This window comes from Jaculus jaculus, chromosome 18, assembly GCF_020740685.1.
Source record: "Jaculus jaculus isolate mJacJac1 chromosome 18, mJacJac1.mat.Y.cur, whole genome shotgun sequence".
NCBI classification, from domain to species: Eukaryota; Metazoa; Chordata; class Mammalia; order Rodentia; family Dipodidae; genus Jaculus; species Jaculus jaculus.
Genome location: NC_059119.1, coordinates 17,885,067 through 17,912,262, shown reverse-complemented (window position 1 = coordinate 17,912,262; position 27,196 = coordinate 17,885,067). Strand labels below are relative to the sequence as shown.

General features: G+C 46.8%; 1 protein-coding gene across 31 annotated transcripts in view; it reads left to right on the top strand.

The window, feature by feature from the left end:
- Kcnma1 (potassium calcium-activated channel subfamily M alpha 1) overlaps window positions 1–27,196 on the top strand; it is a 757,466-nt gene that overhangs the window by 505,251 nt on the left and 225,019 nt on the right. For all 31 annotated transcript variants that reach the window (XM_004657971.3, XM_004657965.3, XM_004657975.2 and 28 more), the window contains exons 6-9: window positions 235–310; window positions 8,496–8,571; window positions 10,643–10,813; window positions 12,295–12,386. In XM_004657971.3, the coding sequence (XP_004658028.2) occupies window positions 235–310; window positions 8,496–8,571; window positions 10,643–10,813; window positions 12,295–12,386 (415 nt within the window). The remainder of the gene's footprint in view (window positions 1–234; window positions 311–8,495; window positions 8,572–10,642; window positions 10,814–12,294; window positions 12,387–27,196) is intronic.

Below are 27,196 nucleotides of genomic sequence, written 5' to 3'. Positions count from 1 at the left end.
GGGTGCCTCCCTAGTGACCCTTCCTCTTTCACGGCTCCACAAAGGTCACTGTTCATAGAAAGCTCGTTTTCCATCTGAGGTCCAACCAGTCAGGAATCAAGAAGAAGCAACATGTCCAAGGTGTCCGTCCGCTCCGCAAGGCCGGCACACTCCTTCCAGCCTGAGCAGCCTCCACTCCGGTGGCCCATTGCGAGCCTTGCACTGAAAATCATGCCTGTCTCTTTCTCTTTCCAGGTTTGAGATTTTTAAGAGCTCTCAGACTGATACAGTTTTCAGAAATTTTACAGTTTCTGAATATCCTTAAAACAAGGTAAGATGGTTCTTTCTTATTTCTTATTTTCCCTCACGTGGTTCCCCAGGGTGGAGTTGTAAACATCAGGAGCATTTGCTTTCGTCACAGCAGAATGACAGGGTTTCTGCTATTCGCAGAGAGGGTGATGTCACGCAGGGCTGGAGAGAAAACCGTTGACAGTTGGTGTTGCCCTCCTCTGCAGGCTGGGGGATAAGGTAAAAGAGATGTTCACAAATGTGGGGAAGTAGGGCTAGTTTGAGGGTCACATAGTGGGTACCTGGGTGCCAGGTGGGGTTGCCTCGAGATCAATAGCATGAGCACCATGTGAGAGGCGTACAGTGTGGAGGAAGGGATTTGCTCACGGATTGGGAAGTCCTCCTGCCGGGTCCTAAATCGCCCTTTTAGTCACCACTGAATAAGAAATTGAACTTGGTCATCAACGCAAGAGAAACAATGCTGTTTGACAGGCAATCACAAACCTCATATGGCAAACAGAAAATCATTTCATTTCTAAGTGTATTGTAGCTGTTCACTTTATATCCATAGTGCCCTGGAGGCTTGCTCTGCAAATTGCCTTTTGGGGGAAACCCTAAAATCCTCCAACCAAATGCACCATGACTACTTCTGTTAACTGTGTTATGACCTGGAAAACGCAGTTAGACCAGGAGTACAATTCCCCCTGGGCTTCCTCTGCCTGATGGCCTGTCGGTGTGCAGAGCTGGCCTGAAAGCAGGGCCCTGCTGATGAATAAACTAATAAAAGGGCTGAGACGTCTTCTAATGGAGAGTAAGTGTGCGTCGTAAATTTCTCTTCTAGGAAATTACACTTTAAGAAGCTCCCGTCTAATGTTCCGTTTCCTCTCTGGTTGGCCTTAATGTGCTTGATAAATGACTAAAAACAGGGGCAGCTCTGTATTTAGTGTTGTATAATTAATACACCTGCATTTCTGAGATGTGGATTCAACATCATTTTCCCAGTCATGATGTCTGGAACCCAGTTTCTTAAATCTGACACCTCCCACAATTTTATCCAACTATTCATTTGGGGTGTTAGCATTTTTTTTTGATACAATTATTACTGTTGTTGTTTAGTTTAATTGCAAATGGTCCTATCTATGTAAAGAGAGAAAATAGTCACTATTAGACAACTTAGAAAAAGAATCATGAAGCTCTCTTAATGTGTGTCCTGCTGAGGTAAAACTTTTATTGGTTTTGTATTTTTAGTAAAAATGTTTATTCATAGATAATAAATATTTTTCTTATTTTCTTTTGAGAAATAATAGCCTTGATTTTTTTTTCCTTTTTCAAAAAAATATTTTTATTAGTTATGGACAGAGTTAATATGTAAACAACACATGTTGGAGCACCCTTTCCCTCCTCCCTGCTCCTTAGATGAAGAGGACTTCCTCATTGGGGATGTGGGTCAACCCCATAGGGATTGTGGGTCATGCATTCTGGGGGCAGCAGTCAGTTATGGGGGAGAGGCAATGTCTCTGTGCAAAATGTCCCAACTTGAGGCTATAACAATCTTTCCGCCCCCTCTTCCGCAAAAGTCCCTCAGCCATTTTGGGTGTCTGTGCGATGGGTTCATACTGTTCTGAAAACCTAAATGATCGACAAAGCTAATTAACAGTTTGCACCTACGTTGTCCTTTACCATGAGACTGATTTTAGGGAGGGTTGGTGTGGATCCAGCACTAAGCATAGGTCCTTCAAACAGATTTGTTCCCCTTAGGGGGGATGGTGTTACATTGGAGCCACCCACACTCTGTCATATGATATAGAGTATCTTTGTCCCCATTTCCTATTTACTTCACAAATTAGGGAGAATTCTATTCACTGATACCTAGCATCTAAAGAAGATTCTACTCTTCTGTACCAAAAAAGGTGGAGAGAACTGTGTTTTCACACCTCTTGTACATCTGTGGACTTCTAAAAATCACAGAACGGCGGGTGGGCTGAGTATCTCTCCTTGACCCTCTCTCCTTGAGAGGCAGGAATTCGGCCTGGGATCCCTGGAAAACGGTCGCTTCCATAGCTGTGCAGTTATGACACGTCATCTTCCCAGTGAGAGGGGAGGCAGGAGAAACAGCTGGCCAGGGGAGAAGGGGCTTGTGCTCTGGGAAACAGCCACCCCCCACGCAGAGTCATGGGCCCCGCAGCACATTAGGAATCTGTAGTCCTAGCCCCCAAACAGCATTTCCCCAGCACCCACACTTCCTGCTAAAGTCACCTCTTATTCCCAGTCGAAGCTTTCTCATAACCACCCCATAGTTTGGGTTTCTGAATTTAGAGTCATGAGGGGAGGGCTTTGAATGAACCCCACATGCCTCAAGTGAGCTGGTGGCCAGGTAGATACCTGAATGTTTCTTCCCGCCCAGGGCTTATGGGACAGGGAATCCCAGAGCCAGGCTGGGAGGCAAAAGCAGAGTCACTGAGCAGGAATGGTTTTCAAGGTGAAAGGAGAAACATTGTCATTGCAGTGGAGCCAGGGTCTGGGCATGTGAGGGGTGCAGGGTTAGGGGTGACTTCAAACAGGGAAGCTATGGAAAGAACATGGTTGAGAGACATGGCCGTTGAAAGACATTTGAGCAATTCTGTGCTCTTGGATGCTGGGGTTCTATGAAAGACAAAGGCAGGATGAGGTTAGGGTGGATAAAAAAACCAGATCACCAGGCCCAGAGGAAAATGTCCTTGAGTAGAACACCTGTTCTTCAAAGATGTCCAACCTTCTTCTTCTGTAACCCCAAGAGCAGAGCACAGCGCTTTAGACAGAGGACTGAGGCCTGGACGTCTCAGGGCTTCGGCCTGGAGGGGTTTCACCGAGACTCCTCGACGCCGCCGTGCTCTTCACAGTGACCTTCTCGATGGGTGGGGAGCAACAGCTACATAATCATCTTTAGGGAGATTTTGTCTGGATTTCTCTGGCACCGAATCCCTGCCCATCTGTGGCATCGGAGATGGAGGCTTTGCAAATGTGATTTGAAACCATGGTTTCACTGTCTGCTCCTTGGTTGCCTGCTTGAGCTCAGAGCTGGAAGAAACCGGGCACAGAGGCATGCATGGGAAAGAGGGAGGGGCAGAGGAAGGGATGAGGAAGTGGAAGGATAGTGGAAAGGAAACCAGAGTGAGTAGATGACATAGACAAACCAGAACCAGAGCACATCTCCAAAGGTAAACCAACACAGGGTCGAGAATATTTTATATCCTGAAATGGCCTGTCTAAGGGAGACCGGGAGAGCCCACGTCATTGTGTGTGAGCTTTTCCAGTTACTCAGATTCCCCCCAGACTGGTGAAGTCAAATCACAGCTGCTGGGCCCCTAACTGTGTAGTCCGAACAGTGCAGTTAAGGGCTACAGTTCCACACCCCATCCAATGCAGCGGTTGTAACTGGTTACCTAGTAACGCTTTCTTCAAAGTGAAAACCGCTTTATTCTCTTCTCTAATGGTCGATGTGAGATTTGCTCGATGTGAGCGAGTCTTCAGTATGGAGGAACGTAGAGGGCAAGGTGAAAGGTTCCCGTCCCATTGCCACTCTGAGGTAACCACGGATCATAGGTACCATCAGAAGAGGAAACATGGTCAAACATACTTTCTAGAAAGATCTGAGATTTCATAAACCAGAAGACCAGACAGCAGGCACTGTAATGCCCAGGGCGGAGGAGCTGGCTGTGCAGGTTGGGTGGAGAGAGGCGGATCTAGAGATGAGGACGGGGTGGAACCGACATATTTTGCTTCACTGCACATCAGACCATTCATTCATCGCAATATGGCACGGCGCATGGTCCGGTCACCTTTCAAGTTGGCAACACTTTGTATCTACCCAGAAAAGGTAGCAGTGAAACAGAAAAAAAAAAAAAAAAAAAAAAAAAAAAAGACACAATCATTGCCTATACTTCCAGCAGAAAATTAGGGACAATTCTTTGCTTCCTTGTGCAAAGTGGATGACATTTTCAGAGTTAATCAAAACATGTCTTGTTAAATACGTTACGACAGACGCGGCCCGCGGCAGCCCTGGCTTCGCTGCTGTCACCAAGGACTCAGCCTGGCTCTCCGGGAACCCAGGGAGTCCTGGGCAAGCTCTGGGATCTACCTGTGCCCGTGGGTGACTCACCGTGTCCACCTACATGAGTGACACTGATGCCCAGTGCGTGTGTTGGTCAAGCTTCCGTCACTGTGACAAAATACCCAAGAGAAAACTTCCGGGGGAAAAAAGAAAACAACTTCTGGGAGGAAAAAAGAAAATATCTCCTTGATCAGAGTTTCAGAGGTTTCGGTCCATGACCAGCTGGACCTGTTGCCCCTGTGCACAGTGAGGAGGGCATGGAAAAGCAAGGTGACCACCTCATGACTGTCGGGAAGGACAGGGAGGAGGAGAGGGGCAAAGAGAGAAGGAAGGAAAAGAGAGGGAGGAAGAGGAGAAGAGAGGACCAAGAATGAGCTTCTAAGAATGCATTCCCCCGCCCCATGTGGCCCACTTTCTCCATGTAGCCCTCCTCATGTGTCTAGACTTTCCCAAAACAGCATCACCATTGAGTAGGGGCCAAGCCCTCAACATAGGAGCGCATGGGAGACATCTCATGTCTAAACTGGAGCAGCCAGGGAGAACTCATAGGTGAGGTCCAGAAATTACCATGGAAACACAGAACGGTTAGAGGAGTCAGGTTTCCATGATAAGATCCCAAGCCTTCCTCCAAGGCAAGGAATGAATCTGTATGGTCCTGAATCGCTTTCACTCCGGCAACTTCATGTTTTCTCCAGACCCTTGGGCTTGACAATGAAGGGTGCAGACACATGAAGTTCTGCTCCTGGCAGCCCCCCCCTTCTCCCGCTGGTGAGGCCCACATCGCAGAGGCCACATTTCATTTAGCTGGTGAGTCCATCCTCAGGCAGAGAAGCTGCCCAGAGGGCCAGTGGTGGTAAGCGTGTCCCGTGGAGGATCTGGAGGTCAGCAGTACCTCAGAAGTGCCAGTTTCACGTGGAGCATCTGGAGCCAAGGTGCCAATTGCAACATCAGGATGTCCAATGAGCAGCACAGGAAGCTGCCTGGAGCAGTTGCCTTCTTGTTGCTAGGAGAGAACACCCAAGTGGAAGCAGATTATGGAAGGATCGGATTTACTTTGTCTCACGTTTTGAGAGGACATCTCATCACAGTGGAGAGAGTACAGTAAGAGCAAACAGGCAGCAGGCTTCACATCTCCATAGCAGCTGCAAAGAAGAAACCTGAACACTGGGCTGGAGAAGGGCTATGTTGCCCCAGGGCCTGTCCCTAGTGATATACGTCCTCTGGCAAGACTCTACCTCCCAAAGGCGCCACGACTTTCACCAAGGTGCCACCAGCTGGGGTCCGAGTCTTCAGAACACAAGAGCCTATGCGGGACATTTGATTCAAGCCTCCACCCTGCCTTCTTTTCCAAGGCGGAGGTATCCCCATGCCTCCTTTACAGACTTGGCCAATTATGCTGTGTGAGAACATTATTATAGGTATGGGCTGTTTCTTTTGTACACAGATGGGCTTTAACTGCAGGCAACTGAACCCACCCCTGCAGCGACAGGATCCCAGGGAGAACGGCTGACTCAGGCATGTCTCATCAGGGTTCTGGTGCCCTTGGGAACCTTTCTCCCTCCGTCTCTTCTGGGTTCATCCCCAAGCATTCTTTTAGGGTACCCGGTCTTGAGGCCTGCTCTTCTTATCCCCATGCCTCAGAATGGCTCTCCCTCACTCAGCTCCTGAAAAGTATCTCTGATACATCTAAGCATTCGATAGAGCTCTTTTCTTTGGAGGCCAACCTTTTCTGAGCTACCTGGGCAAAAAGTGCCCTTGATTGGCACCTTGCCCTATGAGCCCAGAGGCCGTGGAGAGGACTCAGGAAGAGACGAAGGGCCAGGCCCAAGCTGGCGGCAAGGAAGGTTCTTGTGGTTTCCAGAACCGTGTCTCCAGGCTGACTGGCTGAACAGGCCTTGTGCCACTCAGGCCCACTACTCACCACGTTTCTCCAGGGAAACTACGTGCCCGCCTTAAGCCTGGGCGAGAGCCGTGAGTAGTGGGTGAATGTCTGAAGAGAGAGGAGGACTGGACGCGGTTCCTAGCACATAGCAAGGACTCAGTCAATATAGGCAGTGATGACCGGAGACCGGATCCCCGGACCCAACACCAGGCCACATGTGGTCGTATGAACATCTGTAACCCCAGCGCAGACCCACAGAGAAATGGGAAGAGACAGGAGAATCTTCAAGTGCTTCAGGGCAGCTTGAGTTCCTTTGCGGTGGCAGAAAGCCCTGGAACGTCATTTCTTCTCTTTGCAAACAAACGAATAAACAAATACTTTAAAAAATTTATTTTAACAAAAAGATTCAACCCCCCAGCAGCCGTCTCAGAAGATGTTCTCCGTGGCACACCTCTGTGGCTATGGTGTCAGGGGCGGTGTGGTGACTGAAGAGCTCAGACCCTGGAGCAGAGCGGCCTGAGTTCTCATCCCAACCCCGGCGCTCACACTGTAAAACCCGGGATGATCCCAGAGGGTCGCGGGAAGACGAAGTGAAGGACCGTGCATAAAACACTCAGGATGCTGGAACGTAGGGTGAGCGCCTGGCAGAAACTGGGAGAGTCTCAGCTGTTACCATCCCTGTGAGCTTAGGATGCAAATAATTAGTTCCCTGAGAGAAAGGGGTGGGCAGGGGCAGGGCAGCGCTAACAGAGATGGATTGCCTAAAGCACCAGCTAGCATCCCTGGAGGCCAGAAACACAAATGCCAAACAGCCATCTAAAACTTGGCCAAAGACTTTTCAGACAGCAGGATTAATTACCAGTGAGCTGGCTGGAGGCAGGAGCTTGCAGGAGACGCCACTTGGGGTTCCAGGTGGGCAGGAAGGCTTTATTTAAGGCAGAGGTAGGCATTGAACCAAGTTTTAAGGACTAGGAAAGTGTATGGATCGATGGGGAAAGCTTCCATGTTCAGTAACAACTTCGGTATGATGATTAAAAAAGAAGAAAAGGTTTTGTGTGAAAACAGTCTCCAGGGTTTGTGTGGAGGAGTTGTGACGTGACAGGAGGGTAAGGACGCCAGAGGGCACTGAGGATGGCAAGGGTGGGACTTGGGCATCCTGTGTTCCCCTGAGGGGAAGCCTTGTGGCAGCTAAGTGACCTGTGGACAGTGAGCAAGATGGAAGATCAGGGGGCGAGCCCAGGCTGCGGGCACACGCTCACAGAAGCTCCGTGACACGTGCTGCTTCCGGGATCGCACAGACGTGAGGCGGCAGTGGGTTCTGGTTGACCCATTCAGAGAACACCAGTGGACATGAAAACCGCCAGGCACAAGGGTGCTGGAAAGAAGTGCTATTCAGGTGTTCTCCGAGTATCGCCCCAAGATGGGGCCTCAGCCACCACGGGGAGTGGGTCTTTCAGGTGGGGAGGTGCATGTAGCCTTCCCAATTGCATCACTGAGTTGAGATTACCTGGATGAAGTTATCATCAACAACTACTTGATCTAATGCTGAGCAAGGATGCATCTAGTATGAGGGACATCCTGTAAGATAGATTAGGTTCGGACAAAATTAAATGTTATTGAAAGCAAAGGAGAAAAAAAGGGGGGGGTGTAGAGTAAAACTTGTTCATTAAAAGAGGCAGGGAATGGTTCCTGGGCTAATCCAGTCTGTTGCCTGTTTTTGTAAATGAAGTTTTATTAGCGCACAATCACTTCCATTCATCCTGCTGCGTATTGTCCACATCTGCCTTTGAATTACAGTTGCAGGGCTGCGAAGTCGCACCTGTATGGCCTGTAAACCCCAAAAGATTTACTAATTGTCCCTGTGCAGAAAATGTTTCCTGACCACTGGATTAAAGTCGCATAACACTCAGTTTCCTGGATGGGGAAGAGAACCTGGGAGACTGATGAAAACATCAATACCTTTAATTTTAGGGCAGAGAGACATTTAAATCAGGATCGCACATTAGATTACATTACTCATTCATGTTAACTTTCTTCAGCTTGATAATGGCATATCGTGATTAGATTGCACAGCATCCTTCTTGAGGGCTGAATGACGAAAATGATTAGAGGTGTGCTGAGATATCTACAGCTGGAAACGGCTTAGCCAGCGGTGGAGAGAGGTGGAGAGAGCACGCTCAAAAAGGGAGTACCAGGCGGCTCCACCAGGGTCATCCTTCTCTAACTGGGGCTGTCTTGCTTGTCTCTCTTGCACAGCAACTCCATCAAGCTGGTGAATCTGCTCTCCATATTTATCAGCACGTGGCTGACTGCCGCCGGCTTCATCCACTTGGTGAGTGTCCGTGAAGACCCTGCAATTCTGGTTGGCTTGGTACAAAGCCCCCTGCTGAGACATTTTATTACCTGAAATTTTTTTTTTTTTTTTTTTTGCTTGCTGGAGAAACACTTTAATTGTAGACAGGAAAAGGGAACACACCACACAATTATCTGGCTTTCCAACCCTTTTACCCCAAACTACTTCCAAATGGTGAGTAACATTCATACTTTAACCCGTTTTTCAGTTTACTAGTATAGCTTGGTGAATTTGCCAGAGAATTTTTTTTCATTCATATGCAATAACCCCAGACAGCCACAAGATGGCAGTGCTTCCACAGCAAACACCCAGAGCAAGTCTGGCAACCAGGTGGAAAGTTTGACCCACATCTCTGTGATCTCTGTAAACAAGTTCAGATCCTTGCATGTCTGTCCATTTCCCCTTAAAAACAAAACAAAATGAAACAGAAAAAAAAAAAAAACACTTTTGATTCCTTTTCCTGGTTATTTGTTGTTATTTATTTCCCTGTGTTTTAAAATTCTTTTATGTTAATGACTCTTTGTAAACCTCCTATTACCAAGTCAAACTCTCCTCACTTCCCCAAGTCAGGTTTTCCTCTCCTGCTTTTAGAGACCGTAGTTATTGAGAAATGCACGTTTCATAAGAACATAGACTGTTAGAATTGGAAGTCACCTCATCAGACTATGAAACTGAACAAAGGTGACTTTTCCCTCCATGAATTTACCCTTCTGTTTATGCTGATGGATTCTGGGCCAGACCCGCTGACTTCATCATCCTCGTTCCTTCTGTAAGCAAATGCCAAGGAACATCTTCAGTCCTGGGCCGAGGTTTCCCAAATCCCAGTCATGCCTACTCCCTGCCCTCTTCTGGTTTCCAGGCCCAGCTCAGAGCTAAGTGGGTACACAGATATGGGAAACTTCATGACCTCCACCAAGTGAATCTTTGTATTCTCTGGCCATTTGTAGAAAAAATGGGGGTGGGGTGGGGAGGCTGGAGAGGTGGCTTAGCAGTTAAGATGCTCGCCTGCGAAACCTAAGGATCCAGGTTCAACTCCCCAGTAGCCTACGTAAGTCAGATGCACAAGGTGGTGCATGCGTCTGGAGTTCATTTGCAGTGGCTGGAGGCCATGGTGTGCCCATTCTCCTCCCCTTTAAGTAAATAAATGAATACAATTAAGAAAAGAAAAGAGAAAGTTTGCAGGGCTGGATCACGTGCATTACTCCCGTGAGCTCGCCCTTTGTGTCTCACGGTGAAGGTACTTGTCCTGAAGAATAGAACTGTTGGTCAACTTTCAACACAAAAGGCTGAAGTGAATCAGGCAGAAGATGTGAGGGAGCTGGGATGACTAGCATCTCTGCTCAAAATGATGAGAGGAGTTGTGCTTTGTGAAGGGTCAGAGATTTCTGCAAGGCCTCCCAGACGCTTACAAGAGCCTTCAGGTGAAGTTCAGGGAAGAGCTACCTAACTCCTTCCTTGAAGAGAGTCCTAGGGGCTGCTGGATAGCTGCTGGAGAGATGGCTTAGTGGTTAAGGTGCTTGCCTGGGAAGCCTAAGGACCCAGGTTCGTTTCCTCAGGACCCACATAAGCCAGATGCACAAGGTGGCACATGTGTCTGGAGTTTGTTTGCACTGGCTGGAGGCCCTGTCACTCTGTCTCTCTCTCTCAAATAAGTAAATAAATAAATGATATTTTTAAAAATGTGAGTCCTAGAAATGGGACCAGTGGCATTGACTTCAAACCATTAGTAGTGAGAAGTCAAACATACTAGGAATGTTTCTCTTTATTTCTGCTCTTCCTTCTGGGTCTGTCAGTCAGTCAGTCAGTCAGCCAGTCAGTCAGTCAGTCGGCATTTCCTATTGCTGCCTCTGGTACCTGCTCGGGGGTGCTGAGGCGTCACACACTGAACTGAGCACCAAGGACCCGAATACGCTATACGGAGAGCAGCAAGCTTCTGCAAGCATTCCACCATAGTTCGGAGCTTCCTGCTTCATTGCATATGCTGTACGTGCGGACATCTGATGCTTTGTTTTTTTTTCTTTTTCCTTTCTCCCTTCTCTCCTTGCTGTAGGTGGAGAATTCAGGGGACCCATGGGAAAATTTCCAAAACAACCAGGCTCTTACATACTGGGAATGTGTGTATTTACTCATGGTCACGATGTCCACCGTCGGCTATGGAGACGTCTATGCAAAGACCACCCTTGGGCGCCTCTTCATGGTCTTCTTCATCCTCGGGGGCCTGGTAAAAATCCTCTTTCTTACTACTTTCATTTTTATGCTCATTTAATTATTATTATTATTATTATTATTATTATTATTATTTTACCCAACTTCCTTAGTCTTTGTATTTTAAGACTGTTTCTTGGCTTAGATTTGGAATCGGGCTAGGTAACGCAAGCACCATGGTGACTTTAGTGCTGGTTTCTTTAGTGTCGCACCTGCTCCTTAGGTCTAGGAGTCTTATCCTTGTTGGGGTCACCATGCAGACAGGAGCAGAAGTAATTGTCTTAAGAAAGGATTGCCATTAATAAATGAACGTTCCTGTCTGGTAGTCATAGAACTCAACATCTGAGTAGGGGACCTGGACAGTTGTCACGGGCCCTCGGGGATGCCATTTAGACTCATTTAGGCAGTTTGCAGTTTCTAGGGCTCCCTCCCCTTTTACGTCCCCCTCCCAACTTCCAACAAACACTATGGCTGCTGTCCGCTCTAAAGAGAAGGGTCAGCGTCACCGCAAGCCTCTGTAAGTCACACGAAGATGCTTGCTCTGTCCTGTAGCACCAAGCCACCCGTTATTCAGCTGCAGGGTTGTCTGGGAACACGCCGGGTTGGGGGCTGGTAGCTGCGCTGTGTCTCTCGAAGCAGCTCATTTTAAGTTCAGGGTTCTGTTGGTATGTATGAGGTAAGTGACTGAAATCCCAGCTCTCAGGCAGCCTTCATGGATGTGCACCGCACACACATTTGTGTGGAATGATGCATACAAGTCTGTCTGTTCTGTATGCATAGGTCATATACATTTCAAACAATGTATTTAAACATGTGTGTGTGCGTGGACATGAGCTGAAGGTCCCCAGAGATAAGGCGCCCCGGTGGTTCAGCCACAGGAAGATGTTTGTTGGACAAAACATGGCATTGTAGTGTTTCTTCTGCTATCTTCCCTCTTGTGTGATGTTTTCGATTGACCTTTTACGCTTCGTGACGAGATTTTTTGAGCAGAAAAGTTTATTTTCAATCTTTAATGTTTATTGTCTCGAATATAATAAGAGTATGAATTTTCCTTTGAATGTTAACTAGAAGGAAAGGCCTTCTCTTATAAAAAAAAAATGTGTGTGTGTGTGTGCTTGTGTGTGTGTGTTTGTGTGTATGTGTATTTTGGCCTTTTGGCTATTTCTTCATGAAGAAGAGCTAGCTATCAGCATATTTATTCCTTTCTCTTTGGTATTTTTCTCAACTGATATATTTTTTTTTCTTGCAGTTTTTTTAGATTGGCTCAAGTTTGTTTTGCCCTGTTATTTTTTCTTTTCTTTTTTTCCCAGGAATTGTTCTTTTTGTCCTTCTTCTTCTTTTTTTTTTTTTTTTTACATATACAATGCAACATATTACTATATACCTCCACAGGTCGAATCCTTTTGTGTTTTCAGATCTCAGCATCCCCCTGTTCTGAGGTCACCCTTTCTTTGGCCTGTCTTTTTAGTCTCTCTTCTGTCTCCCCTCTTCTCCTAGGCCATGTTTGCCAGCTACGTCCCTGAAATCATAGAGTTAATAGGAAACCGCAAGAAATACGGGGGCTCCTATAGTGCGGTTAGTGGAAGAAAGTAAGTATGTCAAGAGGTTTTGCCGCTTCTGTTGTGGTAGAATTCTCTCTGCATGCCTTTTTTTTTTTTTGGTTCCTGTTCCTTTGTCTCACGCATGTAGGCAATGTTTGCCCGCTACGTGCCCGAGATCGCCGCTCTCATCCTGAATCGGAATAAATTCGGCGGGACTTTTAACAAACGCGGAGGCAGAAAGTAAGTCAGTTGCCACCAGAAGTGTGGGTGACTTTCAGGAGTCCTTGGGCGGTGACACTGAAATCCGGCCCCGCTCGGGCAGCTCCCAGATGCTTCTGTGAGGGGTGCTGAGGTCAGAGGTTACCCCAGAAAACTGACATGATTGGGTCACCTCCCTGGGCCTTGTTGCCATCCACAATTTCTAAGAGATATAGTAAGTTTTCTCTTTGTATGTCTGGTACTAGATTTTATCTTCTAGACCTTAACATGTAGACCAACTTCATTTTTTTAAATTTGTTTGTTTGTTTGTTTTTCATGTCAATTGACAATGTGATTAAGTTCTTGACCCTCCAAACTATGGTGATACCATCTTGAGACAGAGTCTTCCTGGCACTAATGTGGGCTAGGACTACTTTAGAGATGCAAAATCTAGATTATCTCGCCTACTGTAAAAGGCCGTGTGCCCACCAGGAAACCAGTTCTCCTCTGTGGCCAGAAGGCCCCAGTCTTGTCCTGAAAGAGTCTCAGTACACAGCAGAAATTCTTATGCATTGATGGTGTCCTGAGTGTGAATGCTTTCTTCTTGGGCACAATTTCCATTTGGGCTCAGGTCATTTTATCAATACAGTATCAATGCGTGAGTCCAATACTGGCTGCAAGTTAGTGTCAGGGTTTCACCCTCTCAACAGAAGAGTGCTGGTGGGAGTGGGGTGTCTGCAGCCATCTTTTGTTAATTTCTCTTTAAAGCTTTGAGAAGTACTCTGCTTTGTGTCTTATTTTATGGTCTAATTAACATAAGAGTAAAATGTGCATATAGTTCATGAACAGCTCAAGAAATTCACACCCATATACACACCAGACCTAGCTATTCACACATCCATATTAAAATTTGCAATCTGCTCGATCCCTAGGATCCATGTAAAAACTTTAGGTATGGTAGTGCACACTTGGAATCCTAGTACTGGTGGGGGAGCCGAGACAGGAGAATCCCAGGGCTTACTGGCCAACCAATGCAGCCTAATTGGTGAGCTCCAGGCCAATGAGAAGCCTTGTCTCAAAGAAAAGCAGAAGGGCTGGAGGGATGGCTCAGTGGTTAAGGCACTTGCCTGGAGGGATGGCTCAGTGGTTAAGGCACTTGCCTGCAAAGCCAAAATAGAACTGAGGTTTGATTCCCCATGACCTACATTAGCCAGATACAACAGATGGCACAGGCAACTGGAGTTTCTCTCGCGCCCCCTCTCTCTTTCTCAAATAAATAAAAATAAAATATTAAAAAAATAGAAGCAGCCATTCCCAAGGAATGACTTTTGAGGTTGTTCTCTGGCGCCTACATACATGTGCAGAGACATGCATGTGTGTCTACATACATACGAACAAGCATGTGCGTGCATGCGCATGCACATGCACACACACACACACACACACACACACATACACACACACACACATACTTCTAATGCATTAAAAAATGTTTGCACTCCTTCCCAGGCATGGGGCCTCCTATCATAGAACCCTTGTTTTGTTTACCTCCTCACTTATTGTCAACTCACTAACTTATTTTTTTAAAGAAGATAAAGGGACTGGAGAGATGGTTTAGTGGTTAAGTTGCTTGCCTGCAAAACCTAAATACTCAGGTTCAGTTCCCCAATGCCCGCGTAAAGCCATATGCACAAAGTGGTGCAAATACAAAACAAAGATGGGATTCTTGCTGGGCATGGTAGTGCTTGCCTTTAATCCCAGCACTTGGGAGGCAAACAGGTAGGAGGATTGCGGTGAGTTCAAGGCCAGCCTGAGACTATGTAGTGAATTCCAGGTTTCCAGGTCAGCCTGGGCTAGGCAGAGACCCTAGCTTAAAAAAAAGAAAGAAAGAAAGAAAAAGAAAAGAAAAACCCAGTTGGGGCAGCATGATCTTTCCTTCCATGGCCTTCTTTTCCTGTCTCGACAGTCAGCCCTGGTGGATATAGCTGAGCCCCTCTCTGGTTACTGATTCCAGCACTTCCTGAGCTCAGGTGTCTAGCGCTCCATTCAGAAAATGAGGAGGTGGGGGAAAGGCTCATTTCCTTCAACTACCCACAGGACACCAGTTTCTGTTCAGTGGCACAAAGGACAGTGGGCAGAGGAGGCCAGTTGGCATCTCTTCAGTGGCCAATGTATTCCCTCCATCTTCTCTGTAATGGACCCCTCCCCTCCCTATTAGCGTAACAGCCCTGGACGAGGTTAGAACCAAGCTGTTCTGATTTCTGGGCTGTTGCTTGGATCTAAAAGGCCAAATAAGTCCAGAGAATCCCCTTGGTCATTTATCTCATGCCAAGAAGAAAATAGCTTCTGAATTTGTTTTGCCTTTAAGACAGTGGACAGGTCGCCATCAAGCAGAAGGCATTCTGCGGGGGCTGAGGCTCTCATTAAGGCTGTCCCAGCCCACTGGGCTAAACCAACATCTCCTTATCCCTATCCTTACTCAAGTCAATAAAATCAATTGCTCTGCAGCCTAGGTTGAAAATATTTCACTCTCATTCCAGGTTAAAAAAAAATTCCCCCAAATAATGTTCCTGGTCCAATGTGGGTGGGCTGGTGCCTGACAACTTTGGTTGATGGGTGGCCTGAGTGAGGCTCTGAGACCACCACTCACTGGCCTGTCCCTGGTCTGCTCTGGTCAGCTTTAAACCCTGGCATTTCCACTCAGACCCCCACCAGCTGATGACTTCAGCTCACAGACTTCCTGCAGTTTTGCTCTGGTTCTCTAATCTTTTATCACCACATTAGCCTGGTTTCTTTCTCCAGCTCTTTCTCTCTCCCTTTTTCTTCCTTGTCCCTTTATGAAAATGCACGTTGCTTTTAATGTTCTCCTTTGGGTCTCCAATGTCCCCGGACCCCGTGGACACAGAGTGTGTCCTGTCATCAACGTGGGGACTGTTCACTTTACTTTACGCATTGTTTCCTGGTTCAAAAGCTAATTACTAAGTAGTTTAAAGAAGCCCTTTGGTCACTTAGATCTTTCATCAGAAAGTATAAGCTTGGGAAAGGAACGGTAATAAAAGGCCATTAGCACCCTTTGTTTGATGTTGTTTTTCCAGTCAGTAGAACAAGATTGATGAAATGTTATGTTTGGCCAAAATGTGAGTTTTCATTTGGAATTCAGTGTTGAGAGAATGGGCTGTCAGAGTCAATAAGTTTTTCTTTCGCTTGGGATATGGGCATGTGGTAGTAATTAGCAATATAAGGTCGTTAGTTGAGCAACCAAGCATGGATTCTGGCAGCAAACATAATGAGAAACTACAGTTGTTCTATTTCTAACGTCAAAAAGTTTCCAGATAAAATTAAATGCATTTGCAAAAAGAAAGCAGCTAAACTTTGTTGAAAGATAGAGTTCAGACTCTTAAAATAGCGTGCAGTTCAGTGCTTGGAGTTCTTGAGTATGCAGAAATGCATGTGCTGTCCCTATAGACATGTACATTCTCTCTCTTCCCCAGGCCCAAATCCAATGAGTGCCTAGGAGGTAATTAAAACACATCCATAGTTAAGGGACTTATTTATATGTGCATATTTTATTCAAAAGTCACCTCTCTCTTTACAGCACATTAATTTGTCAGAGAAACAGAGGTAACCCTTGATCCAAACTAGGGAGACACAAAACTCTGAAAATAAATAAATAAAATAAAACAAAAGAGAAATAAATGAAAACGAGAGATACTCAGGGTCTAGTTTATACAGCACCTGCGTTCAGGATATTGGAGAATGCGAACACTTCATTTTGATTTTTAATCAATGCGTTTAGTATAATACTTCCCCAGAGCATCCCTAAAATGTCCTCACCATCCACAGGGAACTAAGGGTCTAGAGAAGCTTACTCCAGCCTCCTCCTCCTCACCTCCCCCAGGAGGCACAAGAGAAGTCCCGGGGACCCATGCACGAGTGTGTCCTGCCTGTTGTCTAAATTCTCTTCTTATGACGTAGCAGGGCTCTTACAAATAGAGACTTGGGCATTAACAACCAAAGGTTCAATAAATGATTGAAGTAACTGATTTCTCCAAATTGGTGGTATTAAGAACAGTTAGCTTCTTGGGCTGAGACCCTAAATGAAGACTAGCCTTTCTGCAGCTCAGATTGTCTCCTGGGGTCATTGTTTCTTCCTCTTTCCCCATCACGTGAGGTGAAGGCTGTTCAGGGGTGGTTGGAGTGGAAGGGACACGAAGACTCCCATGGCCTTGGGATCCACAGCTCACTCTCCCTCCTTCCATGACCCCTTGCAGTTTCCCCCTGAGGTTTCCTCTGTGAGTGTGACTCATTCCACTCCTGGTTAGTTTATGAGAACTGACAAGATCATGGTCCAAGGTCACATGGCCAAGGGCCATGGAAAATAATTGGCCACAGAGAAGAATCCATCAGCTCTAACCCCCTGAATAGAGTAGGCCCAGCTGTGGAGCCATCTAGACCTTGTATTTCCCATGATGGGGCTGCAGTGGTCCAAACCCAAGGCATCCTTAGCCCATGTGTTTGGGACAGGTTTAGAGTGTTCCACGGAATGTTGATAGCCAAATAGTGAGAGGACACACAAAGGAGTGAGAAATAAAATGCAAGCACAGGGGCAGACAGTGCATTGAAATACCATGGAGAAAGGGGTTCCCGTGGCCTCATCCCATCCTGGTTCAGGAGATTTTGCTGTCTGCAAGGGTCTGGGCACAGATTTCTAAGGACGCCGAGGGCCGACTCGATTCTCTTGCAGGCAGTAACTTGCCTGAGCAGTGCTCTCTGGTTGATTGATAATCATGGGGCCTGTGGCGTTTCCTCCTTTGTTGTTATTATTGGGCCTAACTTAGCCATGCCATTCTTCTTGCCTGAAATAGGCTGCTTCTCTCACTCCCACTTTCTTCCCGAGACAGTGTTCTCTTCCCTCCTGCCTAGTATCTTGGATCGTCACAAAATTCCCCATCACCCTAGAGGTTTATTCACCGTGGTTCTGGTCTGACTTCGAAAGGCTTTGGAATTGTAAAGGCTCTGCCATGACTGAACGTGACGATCTCTTTACACAGGCTCATTTAACTCAAGGGCTCTGCCCTTGCCCTAAGGAAAGTCAGCATGTGCCATACCTTCGTGTTCATCCCTCCCACGCGTGTTCTGCGAGTGCTTGCTCATTCATCCCAGCGCGTCCTGCCTGTCTGGCCCCTAAAGTGGTTGGGAAGTTCAACCTCAGCGCTTACTTAAACCTCCCCTACTTTCCGGAGGTGAGGGTCCTTCCTGAATATCATTGCTGTGCCTGTTCTTTCCGAGCAGACCCGGCCTCCAGCGCTTGGGAATGGGATTCGAGTTGATTCATATGGTGTTAACTTGGCCAGATACCCCAAGCCTGCTTTCCCTTCCTGTTTACTTCTCTGTCGGGGTGACACTCACTCTCACTTGTCTTAGAACTGCAGGGGGCGGACTGTTCTTGTGAGGGATGTTTCTTATAAGAATGTCATTTACGATTTCTTTATCTTCGGCATCGCCCTGGTTAAAATGTGCCCGAAGTTTTGTAGTTTACACAATCTTTGATCCCTTGTCAAGGAAAAACCATTCAGCGATCTCGTCTCATGGCCCCTATGACTCCCCAGCAGTGTCTTCGGATTCCTAGATTTTTAAAAGCCATAAATTAGCAAATCATCAACATATCACCAGGAAGGCTCATCTGGTAGCGATTCCAGTCAGAAGGAAACAAGGGCCTCAATAACTGATCTTCACAGAGATATGCAGAACTGCAGACAGACAGATACAGTAAATAGGAAGACAAATAGATAATTCAAGCTGACAGACCATGTTGGACTGATTAAGCATTCTGCTTTGATTAGCATTAAACTTTTTTGGGGGAAAGGAAAGAAAAAAAAAAATGAGATGGCCCTAATACTTTGGGAAAATGACCCCTGACGACTTCTGAAATTCAGTACCAAGGAGCAGATACCCAAAGCACTTGTCATTAGATGCCCCATCACATAATGAAATGTGCCAGGTATGCCTTTTCAGTGACAGGGATCTCGGCGGGGGCGTGGATGTGGGCACTTCTCTCTTGGCATCTGCTTTGGATCCTTCTAAGCCACATCTTCAGTCCCTTTCAAACTCGAAACTCTATTAAAAGAGACTTGGGTGCATATTAAATCAATTTCCTGATAATGCCGATGGAATGAAGGCTTGTCCCCCCCCACCCCCACCCCCCCGCCCGCCCCAGCCCGCCCGGCCCCAGGTTCCTGCTGTCTGTCTTTCTTTCCTTCCACACGCTTATCAAAGTGTTCCAGCTATTGTTCCAAAAACAAGAATAGAAATGTAGGTGGGAGATGAACTGTGTACCTTAAGGGAAAAAAAAAAAAAAAAAAAAGTCTTGTTGAAGCCTAGACTTCTGCTTTCAAATATTCATTCTTCCATTAAAAAAAAAAAAAAAACCGAAGTCTGATTCTGACTTTTCTAATTATAATCCCAGAAGATTCTTCCTGCCCAGCCTCACTTCTGATGGACGGAGTCTTTGCTGGGTAGATTTAGAATCTCTAGAACGAATGTAAGCATCTGAGGCTTAAGTTGCACCCTGTTTTCTGTCTTTCTGCTGTGTCTGTCATTCACTCGGACAGAAGTCTTTCCAGAGTCGTGACAAGCTGTTCCTTGTAGATTTGGGGTTCACCCCACTGCTGCTGTCATCAAACTCAAAATAAACCAGGAAACTTTATAAACTGGCCAAGCCCAGTGTCACTTTTTGTTACAATGTTACCGAAGCCCATGCAGAGTGAATGTCGTGGAAACCGGATTCAGTTGCTGTCACGGCTGAACTGCCACGTAAAGTGCCGGTGTTACATGACAACAGGCTGCTCACACTCCAGGACCATAGCAACCGCTCCAAATGTGGGGGTGCCAGTGGTCAGTAACAGTCAAACTTCATCCCCTCTCCCCGTACCTTTCACATAAGGAAATGTATAGGCACATCACAGGCAGAATCCTGTCCGTCCCGCCATCCCTGAGGTTCCTGTGACCTTAGTGGCGGGTCCCAGAGGGATATGCCAACTTGCCTACAGAACAGATTCAGGCAAGCACCTATTCCGACATACTGGCTCAAGCAACAATCATTTGAACCCTACCACACGTCACGCGTTTTGCTGGACCCTGTGGGTAGAAAGAGAAGTAAGAAGATGTGATGCTTGAGCTGGGGATGTAGCTCGGGTTTAAAAGCTTGCCTGGCATATACCAGACTCTTTATTCAGTGCCCAGTATCTTAAAAAAAAAAAAAAAGTGAAGGGATTCTTGCTCTCCTGGAGAGTACCTGAGATTTTGACCCATCAGAACCAACCAAGGAGCTAGCAGCAGCTAGACAGAGGCCTGATGACGGGGAGGCATCATCCCAGTGAAATGCTCTTTTGGCAGGAATTTCGTGCAATAAAATCATGAAGGTGTGAAACCATCATGAAGGCAGGAAGCCCATGACAGGGACTGCTCCTGAAAGCATGTGACAATTCACTCTGCTGAAAGGACCCACTGGAACCATTTAGGGCAGCAGACAGCAGATCTCCTGTGTACCTAAAAGACTTCGGGATCTAATCATGAGTCCAAAGGAGTGCAGAGAGCTTTGGGAGGGCCAGGGAGCTGCTGTCCCCAGAAGTCTGCTTCTTTCTAGAACCAGCCCCGCCCCCCCACCCGCCACCACCAAATCTCCTGCTGGGCTGTGTCATGCCTCAGCAGGCCTTTGACCCCGTGGCTCCTTCAGGTTCCTGTGCATATAACCAAGGCTGGATTTTTTTTTTAAAATATTTTAATTTTATTTATTTATTAGAGACAGAGAGAGGGAGAGAGTGAGGAGAGAATGGGCACACCAGTGCCTCCAGCCACTGCAAACGAACTCCAGATACAGGTGCCACCATTGTGCATCTGGCTTATGTGGGACCTGGAGAATTGAACCTGAGTCCTTAGGCTTCACAGGCAAGTGCCTTAACCGCTAAGCCATCTCTCCAGCCTCCAATGCTGGAATTTTTATGGAGGCTGGTGCACATGTAGGTGATGTTCCTCAACTTTTAAGTGGAGCCAGGCTAGGTTGGGGCCATCTGTTTATGCATCAAGCATGCTCAGAGTGAATGGTTAGTAGCTTTTGCTCACTGAAACGCCACCTTTGTGTGTGGTGTGGGAAACAAGAGGTGGTTGTGTCAACTTGACTCACTGTGGAAGAACCAACCTCAATAGTGTTTGATCGAGGGCTAGCATGCATGACATACCAGAGATGTTAAAGACAAAAGTAGGGCTTGCTTTGCAAATCAAAATTCTCCCCATAGAAAAATTGCAAACTGTTGCCTTGCTTTGATTCATTCTTCCTTTAGTCACCTTCATCTCCGAAGAGTAAGTAAGGCTGACCTTGGCTGGCTCTGTCTTCTCCTCTTGGTCTCCATTTGCTCAGGTGCAACATCAGCCAGGTACAGAAGCCGGGTGCATCGGCTTTGATGTAAAGTGCCGCTGAGGGCTCTGCTCTCTGTGAGAGCAGGGAACCATGGAGGACGTAGCATGAGGTCGGGTCAAGAGTAGCCTGGCTTCTTTACAGTGGCTAAGCGTCACTGAGCTCAAAGTAGTGGGACTAACAAACTACAGAGGGGTGAATGTTTGGGGAGAGACCCAAGGAAGAACAAACACCATGGCTAACTCATCCCGGGTAGTTGTGGAATTGCTTAATTCAGAAGGTGGTGTAATTCCTCCCTCGGGGGAAGGAAGGAAGGAAGGAAGGAAGGAAGGAAGGAAGGAAGGAAGGAAGGAAGGAAGGAAGGAAGGAAGGAAAACGATAGTGCTTGCATATTGGGTAATTGTCCAAAAGAAATGAGAAACTAAAGCAGAGGCCATCAGAGCTACCAGCTAGGGGTCTGCGGTTGTAGGCAACAGAAATGGACATTTGCTGACTTACTCAGAAAGGACTGTTGACATATTTATTTTTTCTTCCTCCCCTTCCTCTTCTTCTTCCTCCTCCTCTTTCTTCTTATGTTAGTATAGTTTATAGGATCCAGAGGAAAACTAAAGGGCATGCTCAGAAAGGGAAGAAACTAGCCAGAGATGCCCTTCTGCCATCAAGGAGGCAGAAAGTCATGGACATTCACTGTGGGGTATTGCCATCAGCATGGCTCAGTTCCCACTGTGAACTTAGATCACTCCTTTCAAAATGTAAAAACAGCTGCTGGCCTCACTTGGGCACAGTACCTTGACTAAAGAATACAAGACTGTATGCAATTAAAATGTATTCTGGGGGCTGGAGGGATGGCTTAGTGGTTAAGGCATTCGCCTGCAAAGCCAAAGGACCCAGGTTCCATTCCCCAGGACCCACGTTAGCCAGATGCACAAGGGGACGCATGCGTCTGGAGTTTCTTTGCAGTGGCTAGAGGCCCTAGTGCACCCATTTTCTGTCTCTCTCTCTCTTTCTCTGTCAAATAAATAAAAATTAAAAAAAAAAACTAAAAAAAATCTATTCTGTTGACAGAAGGAATGGTGTGTGCCATGTGATGAAAAAACTTGTCAAGGTCCCCCACATTGAGGTTCTCAGAATTGATCAAGACTTGGAGATCCCATGTAGGCTACAGGCTGTGAACTATGTGTGGTCTAATTGTCATTTGGGATGGTGTGTCCTCTCTGGTACCTAAGCCCCCGACTACATGTGACCAAATGCTTCTGTTTTGTGCAGAGAGAGCTGATCTGGATAGAGCCTCCGGAGTCCTCTGTTGTATCTTACCAGTGTTCTGCTCTCTGGCCTCAGGGCTCTGCTTCACAAAGGTTCCTTTGCGGCACTGTTGGGGTCTGTTAGCTCAGCCTTCTGCCCCCATTTAGGGAAACAGCAAAACAACAAAAAAAAAAAAAAAAAAAAAAACAGCCTGCCTCCTCCAGAATAGCTCTGTTGACAGCTGGCTAAGATGATTATTTTACTCTCTCCCTCACTAGGAGGGAGACTACATTTCCTTCCTTTGTGATTAGCAAAGTAGTAGATGCGGCCAAGTGTAGGGAATTATCTCAGCACTAAACTGCATTGGTTTCTTCTCCTCCCCCCCCCCTTTCTTCTTTTAACGAGAAATGGTTGTAGTCAGGGTTTGGGATTGTGTTCTAATATAAACAGTGTCTTATTTTCATTGTGCTTCAATGTCCAGCTCCTTCATAGGCTTGATGATCAGGAGGAGGTTGGAGGTGGTCGGGTCAGGAGATTTTTTTTTTTTTTTGAATATAGTTAACTAACTGTTGATTATATCACCATGTCATGGCACAGGGTCCAGGCCAAGCAAACTGTGCCAACCTGCCCATCAAATAGATCTTGAAAGCACAGTGAGTTTGGGGGTCCCTGAGTTAGGTCCTGGGGTAGGGTGGAAGGATAAGACTGACAGCGTGGATTTGGTCTTTGCTTGCTGGTGATCATGTCCCCCATTGAGAAAGCAATCCCTGGATTACATGGTCTCAGTCAAGAAGAAGGGGGATGATTGAAGTCTCGTTGCTGCATTCCCTTTTCTATGCTGGGGTCATGAACTTGAATGGGGAACAGCAAGTCTGAAGGTCACAGATCAAAATCAGGGGACAGCTGCATGAATACAAAGCAGAAAAGGACATGCTCAGGTGAGATGGGTCGTGAACCCCTGGACGCCTGACAGTCATAGAGACGCCTACCTTGAACGTTCACGTTCAGCCTAGGAGCTTCGAGTGCTGGCCACTGTGGGGTGGGATTGCTGGCTCTCCTGCCGCCTTGCTTCCTGTAGGTGGCACCTTCCTTGGCAAGGACTTCCCTTAAAATCCAGTTCCCTCCCCTCAGGGGCTAACGAGTGGTGGGAGGTTCTGGGTAGAGGAAGGATGAGGGAGGCATGATTAGAAGGCTCAGCAGAAAGACAGAGGAGTCTAACATATGTATTTGATATAAATATTATAGTTTTACAGAGACATCTAGATCAATATATGCCACATTTCATCTACCTCTTTGACAAAGTGAGCACGATGTATTCAGAGAAAGCTATATAGGAGTTTCAATTTACTCTGTATGATTTATGGTGACAGGACAGCTATGGTTTTTTAAGTTCTTTATACTTGTTCCAGTAAAAATGGATATAGTATCTTTAAAAATAAACAGCCCAGAGCCGCGTGTTTTACATTGTCTTCCCGGAGCGAGGCTCTGCTAAGGGGAGATGTGTGACCTCCTTGCCCTTGTGGGGCCTGATTTTGGTCAGATTTGCCTCGGTCTTTGCTCTTCAGCTTTGGGGGGGACTGGGGAGAGGTGGAGAGAGTCAGCAGGGAAATCAATTAGGAAGCAACTGAAGATGTCTAGACAAGATAAAGCGATGGCATGAACGGGGGGGGGGGGGCAGAGCTGGAGCCCTGTGAGAGGACTCCTCAGGGTGCAGTGGGTAAGGCCCTGCCAGCCTCCTCATGTACAGCGACTGACCCCAGGTCACATGGGCCTGCCCCCCCCCCCCAGTATCCTGAGCTCAACCAAGATTCTTTCCATGGCATTCGCTGCCTCCTGTCTTGAGAAGGTATCAAACAGAGGGAACCGTTCTGACCTTGGTATTCTGCTTAGCTTGCACCAGATTGCTGAGCCTCAGTTTCCCCCATCCAATGGATGCAGGTATTAGACTAAACAAATGCCAAGGGCATGAGGATCATGTGATTGGGGGTCTATCACCAGCACACTGTCACAGTTCCATTTTGTGAAGGCTGTTTGCTGTCGGAACCACTGCCTGATGCTTGTTAAGAGTGTAAAGATTTTGTTCTGATTGAAGTAAAGTCATTGTCATTGATTATCTGGATGGCTTGTTCACTGGAACCTTGAAAGCCCTACCTGCTGGCGGTCCTTCTCTTTTACCTCTGCCTAGACGTGTATCCTACAAGGCTTCCACCTCAGGCGTGTTGGCTTCCTTGGCCCACCATCAGGACAGAAGTTGAGTGACTAAGAGCATCTGGGATTTCATTGTAGTGGGGAGAGGGTTAATGGTCGGAGTGGCATAGCAATATTTATTTGTGACAATATCTTGCAATAAGCAAGTGGAAATTTCCTGGTGACCCCCGAGAGAGTTCATTATAGCCAAGCATTATCCCTATGATATGAAGCCTCAGTCAACCACAGGAGGCCATAGCTGCTCCACGTCCCACCTGCGTCACCCAGCCCCTAACGAGCCCACTCTCAGCACCCACCACTTGCTGCTTATACTAAAGGAGTCCTACCCTTCCAGGAAACTCCACCACCATCTAGGTATTTAAGGCACTTTTCTGTGCATCTGAGTTGGGGTTTTTAATGTATGCCACGAATGTTTGTTTATGCTTAATTTATATTCCCTTCATCCAAGAAACATTTGTCTATAGAACTTGATAATGCTTTGAAATGTCCAAGTCCATCAGATCAGAAATGGTTACTGAAGGCTGGAGAGATGGCTTAGAGGTTAAGGCACTTGTCTGTGTAGCCCAAGGACCCAGGTTCAACTACCCAGAACTCACGTAAGCCAGATGCACATGGTGGTACATATGTCTGGAGTTCCTTTTCAGGGGCTAGAGGCCCTGGCATACCCATTCTCTCTTTCTCTCTCTCTCTCTCATAAATGCATAAAAATAACAGTTTTTTTAAAAAAGAAATGGTCCCTGATGTATATCTGCTGGCCATTTTCACTGTCAGAGTGGCCATGCCCCATGAATTCAGGCATGAAGATTAACATTGAGTTCAACAAGTCCACTTCCAGAGACAAAGGTGCGAATGACTTTAGGTACCTTAAAGCTTGACCTTCTTAAATATCCCCCGTTGTAAATTGATCTAGATCCCTGTTACCCTCTGATACCCTCTGAATTCTTGAGCTGGTGAGAATCAATAAGATCCATAATGCCTTACATAGACATTTACGTTACTTTGCAGCCTCCTGGCTTGTCAGTTCTTGCGACTGATGTTGACGTTTGGTTTAGCGTTTCTGAGCAGGAGGGTGGGCAGTTTCTGTGTCATTCAGCTTTTGCTACCTTGAGCTCTCTGGCCCAGCTGTTCAGGTGCAGAATTTAGTGACGCTGGAACACTGGGGTGTCTTCAGTGAGGCTCATCTCTGTCCACCCCAAGCCCCAGACCAAGCCTCCTGGACCCCCTAGGATTCCTGTGACATCCCTTATACCAGTCAGGGCCAGGCCTGTGCGTCCTAAGGGAGCGAGAACTGAAATGACTTCCCCTCCCACTTTTCATCTCAGTGGGCATTGGATTCTGACACCTGGGCTGCGTCCTGGACAGGTCACTTTTACTTCCAGTGGACGTCAGGGATACATCTTAAGGAAACTGAGGTTCAGAGAGGTTATCTGAAACTGTAGAGTAAGAACGTGCAGTTGTTGGAGGATGTGGTTAGTGCAGCACAGGCAACAGAATACTTTATATCTGGGGTGTAAGGATATCACAGGACCCTACTATCTTACAGAGCCGACAGTGGGCCGCCCCTTTGCTAGGGCCTTCCCTCTGCTACCCCATGAGTCAGGCACTCCTTCCAGCTCCCCCAGAGCTCTGACGTGCTAGTTCTAAGATGCAAAAATCTGTATCTTGTTTGCGACTGTCTAATTATTTAGTGTCTGACATCAGAGTATGAATCTCACTTGGAAGGTTTATAGGTGTCATGAAACCCAGCAGAAGATCATTCTGGACAGGGGTCTTTTGGCCTTCTTCATATCATGCCCGGTGAATACCCACTGCTCCTACAGAGGGCTCACCCTGCTCTCAATCTTAGAATATTTTCAATCACACTTGGGGTAGGAGGCACCGTAAGCACTGCTTCTCTTAATCCTGAAGTCATAGTTGTCTTCAGACTTCTGCCCCTGGAGTTCTTTAAAGTCCTGAAAATACTTCTGGGAAATAAATCACCCCCATCTGTCATGCCTTCCTGGTGCCCCTAGCCCCACCCCCGCCCCCGTAGGTCCTCTGGTGCTTCCTCAGACATGGGCCAGTAGGGCAGTTCTTCCAGGGCTGGTACTGGGCGGGAGGGGCAGTGTCTCCCCATTAGTCCATTCTGACTGCGTTCAAACCTTTCCAGTATGTGGGCTCCCTGATAACTCCACGGTATGGAAAACAAAATGGAGGGAAATGATTATTGGCACAAAAGGAGGAGGCTATAAATCTTCACATCAGATACAGGACAGATTGGAACAATATGGGTTCTTCAAGGTTGCCGTGATAATGGACCTAATAACTCTCCCTGGGCAAAAAGGCCATCTGCTTTCAATCAATCTTGCTTTTTTTTTTTTCGTGAGCAAAAATACCAATTATGTTGAAGGAAGATTTTTTTTCTCCTTTTTGATAAGGACTGCCCTCCACCCCAGAAATCATGCCATAGCTAAAAGATATATATTTTCAATTGTCTAGAATGGTATTGGACAGCTAGCACCAAATGAAAAAAGGCCAATCTTTTCTTTCCCCTCTTCTCTCCTGCCAGCATTTGTCTACTTCTTAAGAGAAGTGAAAGCTAATTAAAGGCTTAAGGGATAATATTGATTGCATTGGAATATATTTTATTCGTACCCGGCGCACTTTCCAGTGGGAGAGCCCTGACTTTTTCTAAGGCTGAATAAATCAGCTGGCTGAGCTTTTGATTCAGGAGTGACAGGGCTGTAGGTGAGGGAGCTCATCTCCTCTCCTTCCACTTCACACACATCTCCCCCAGGAGGAATGATTTCAGAAGAGC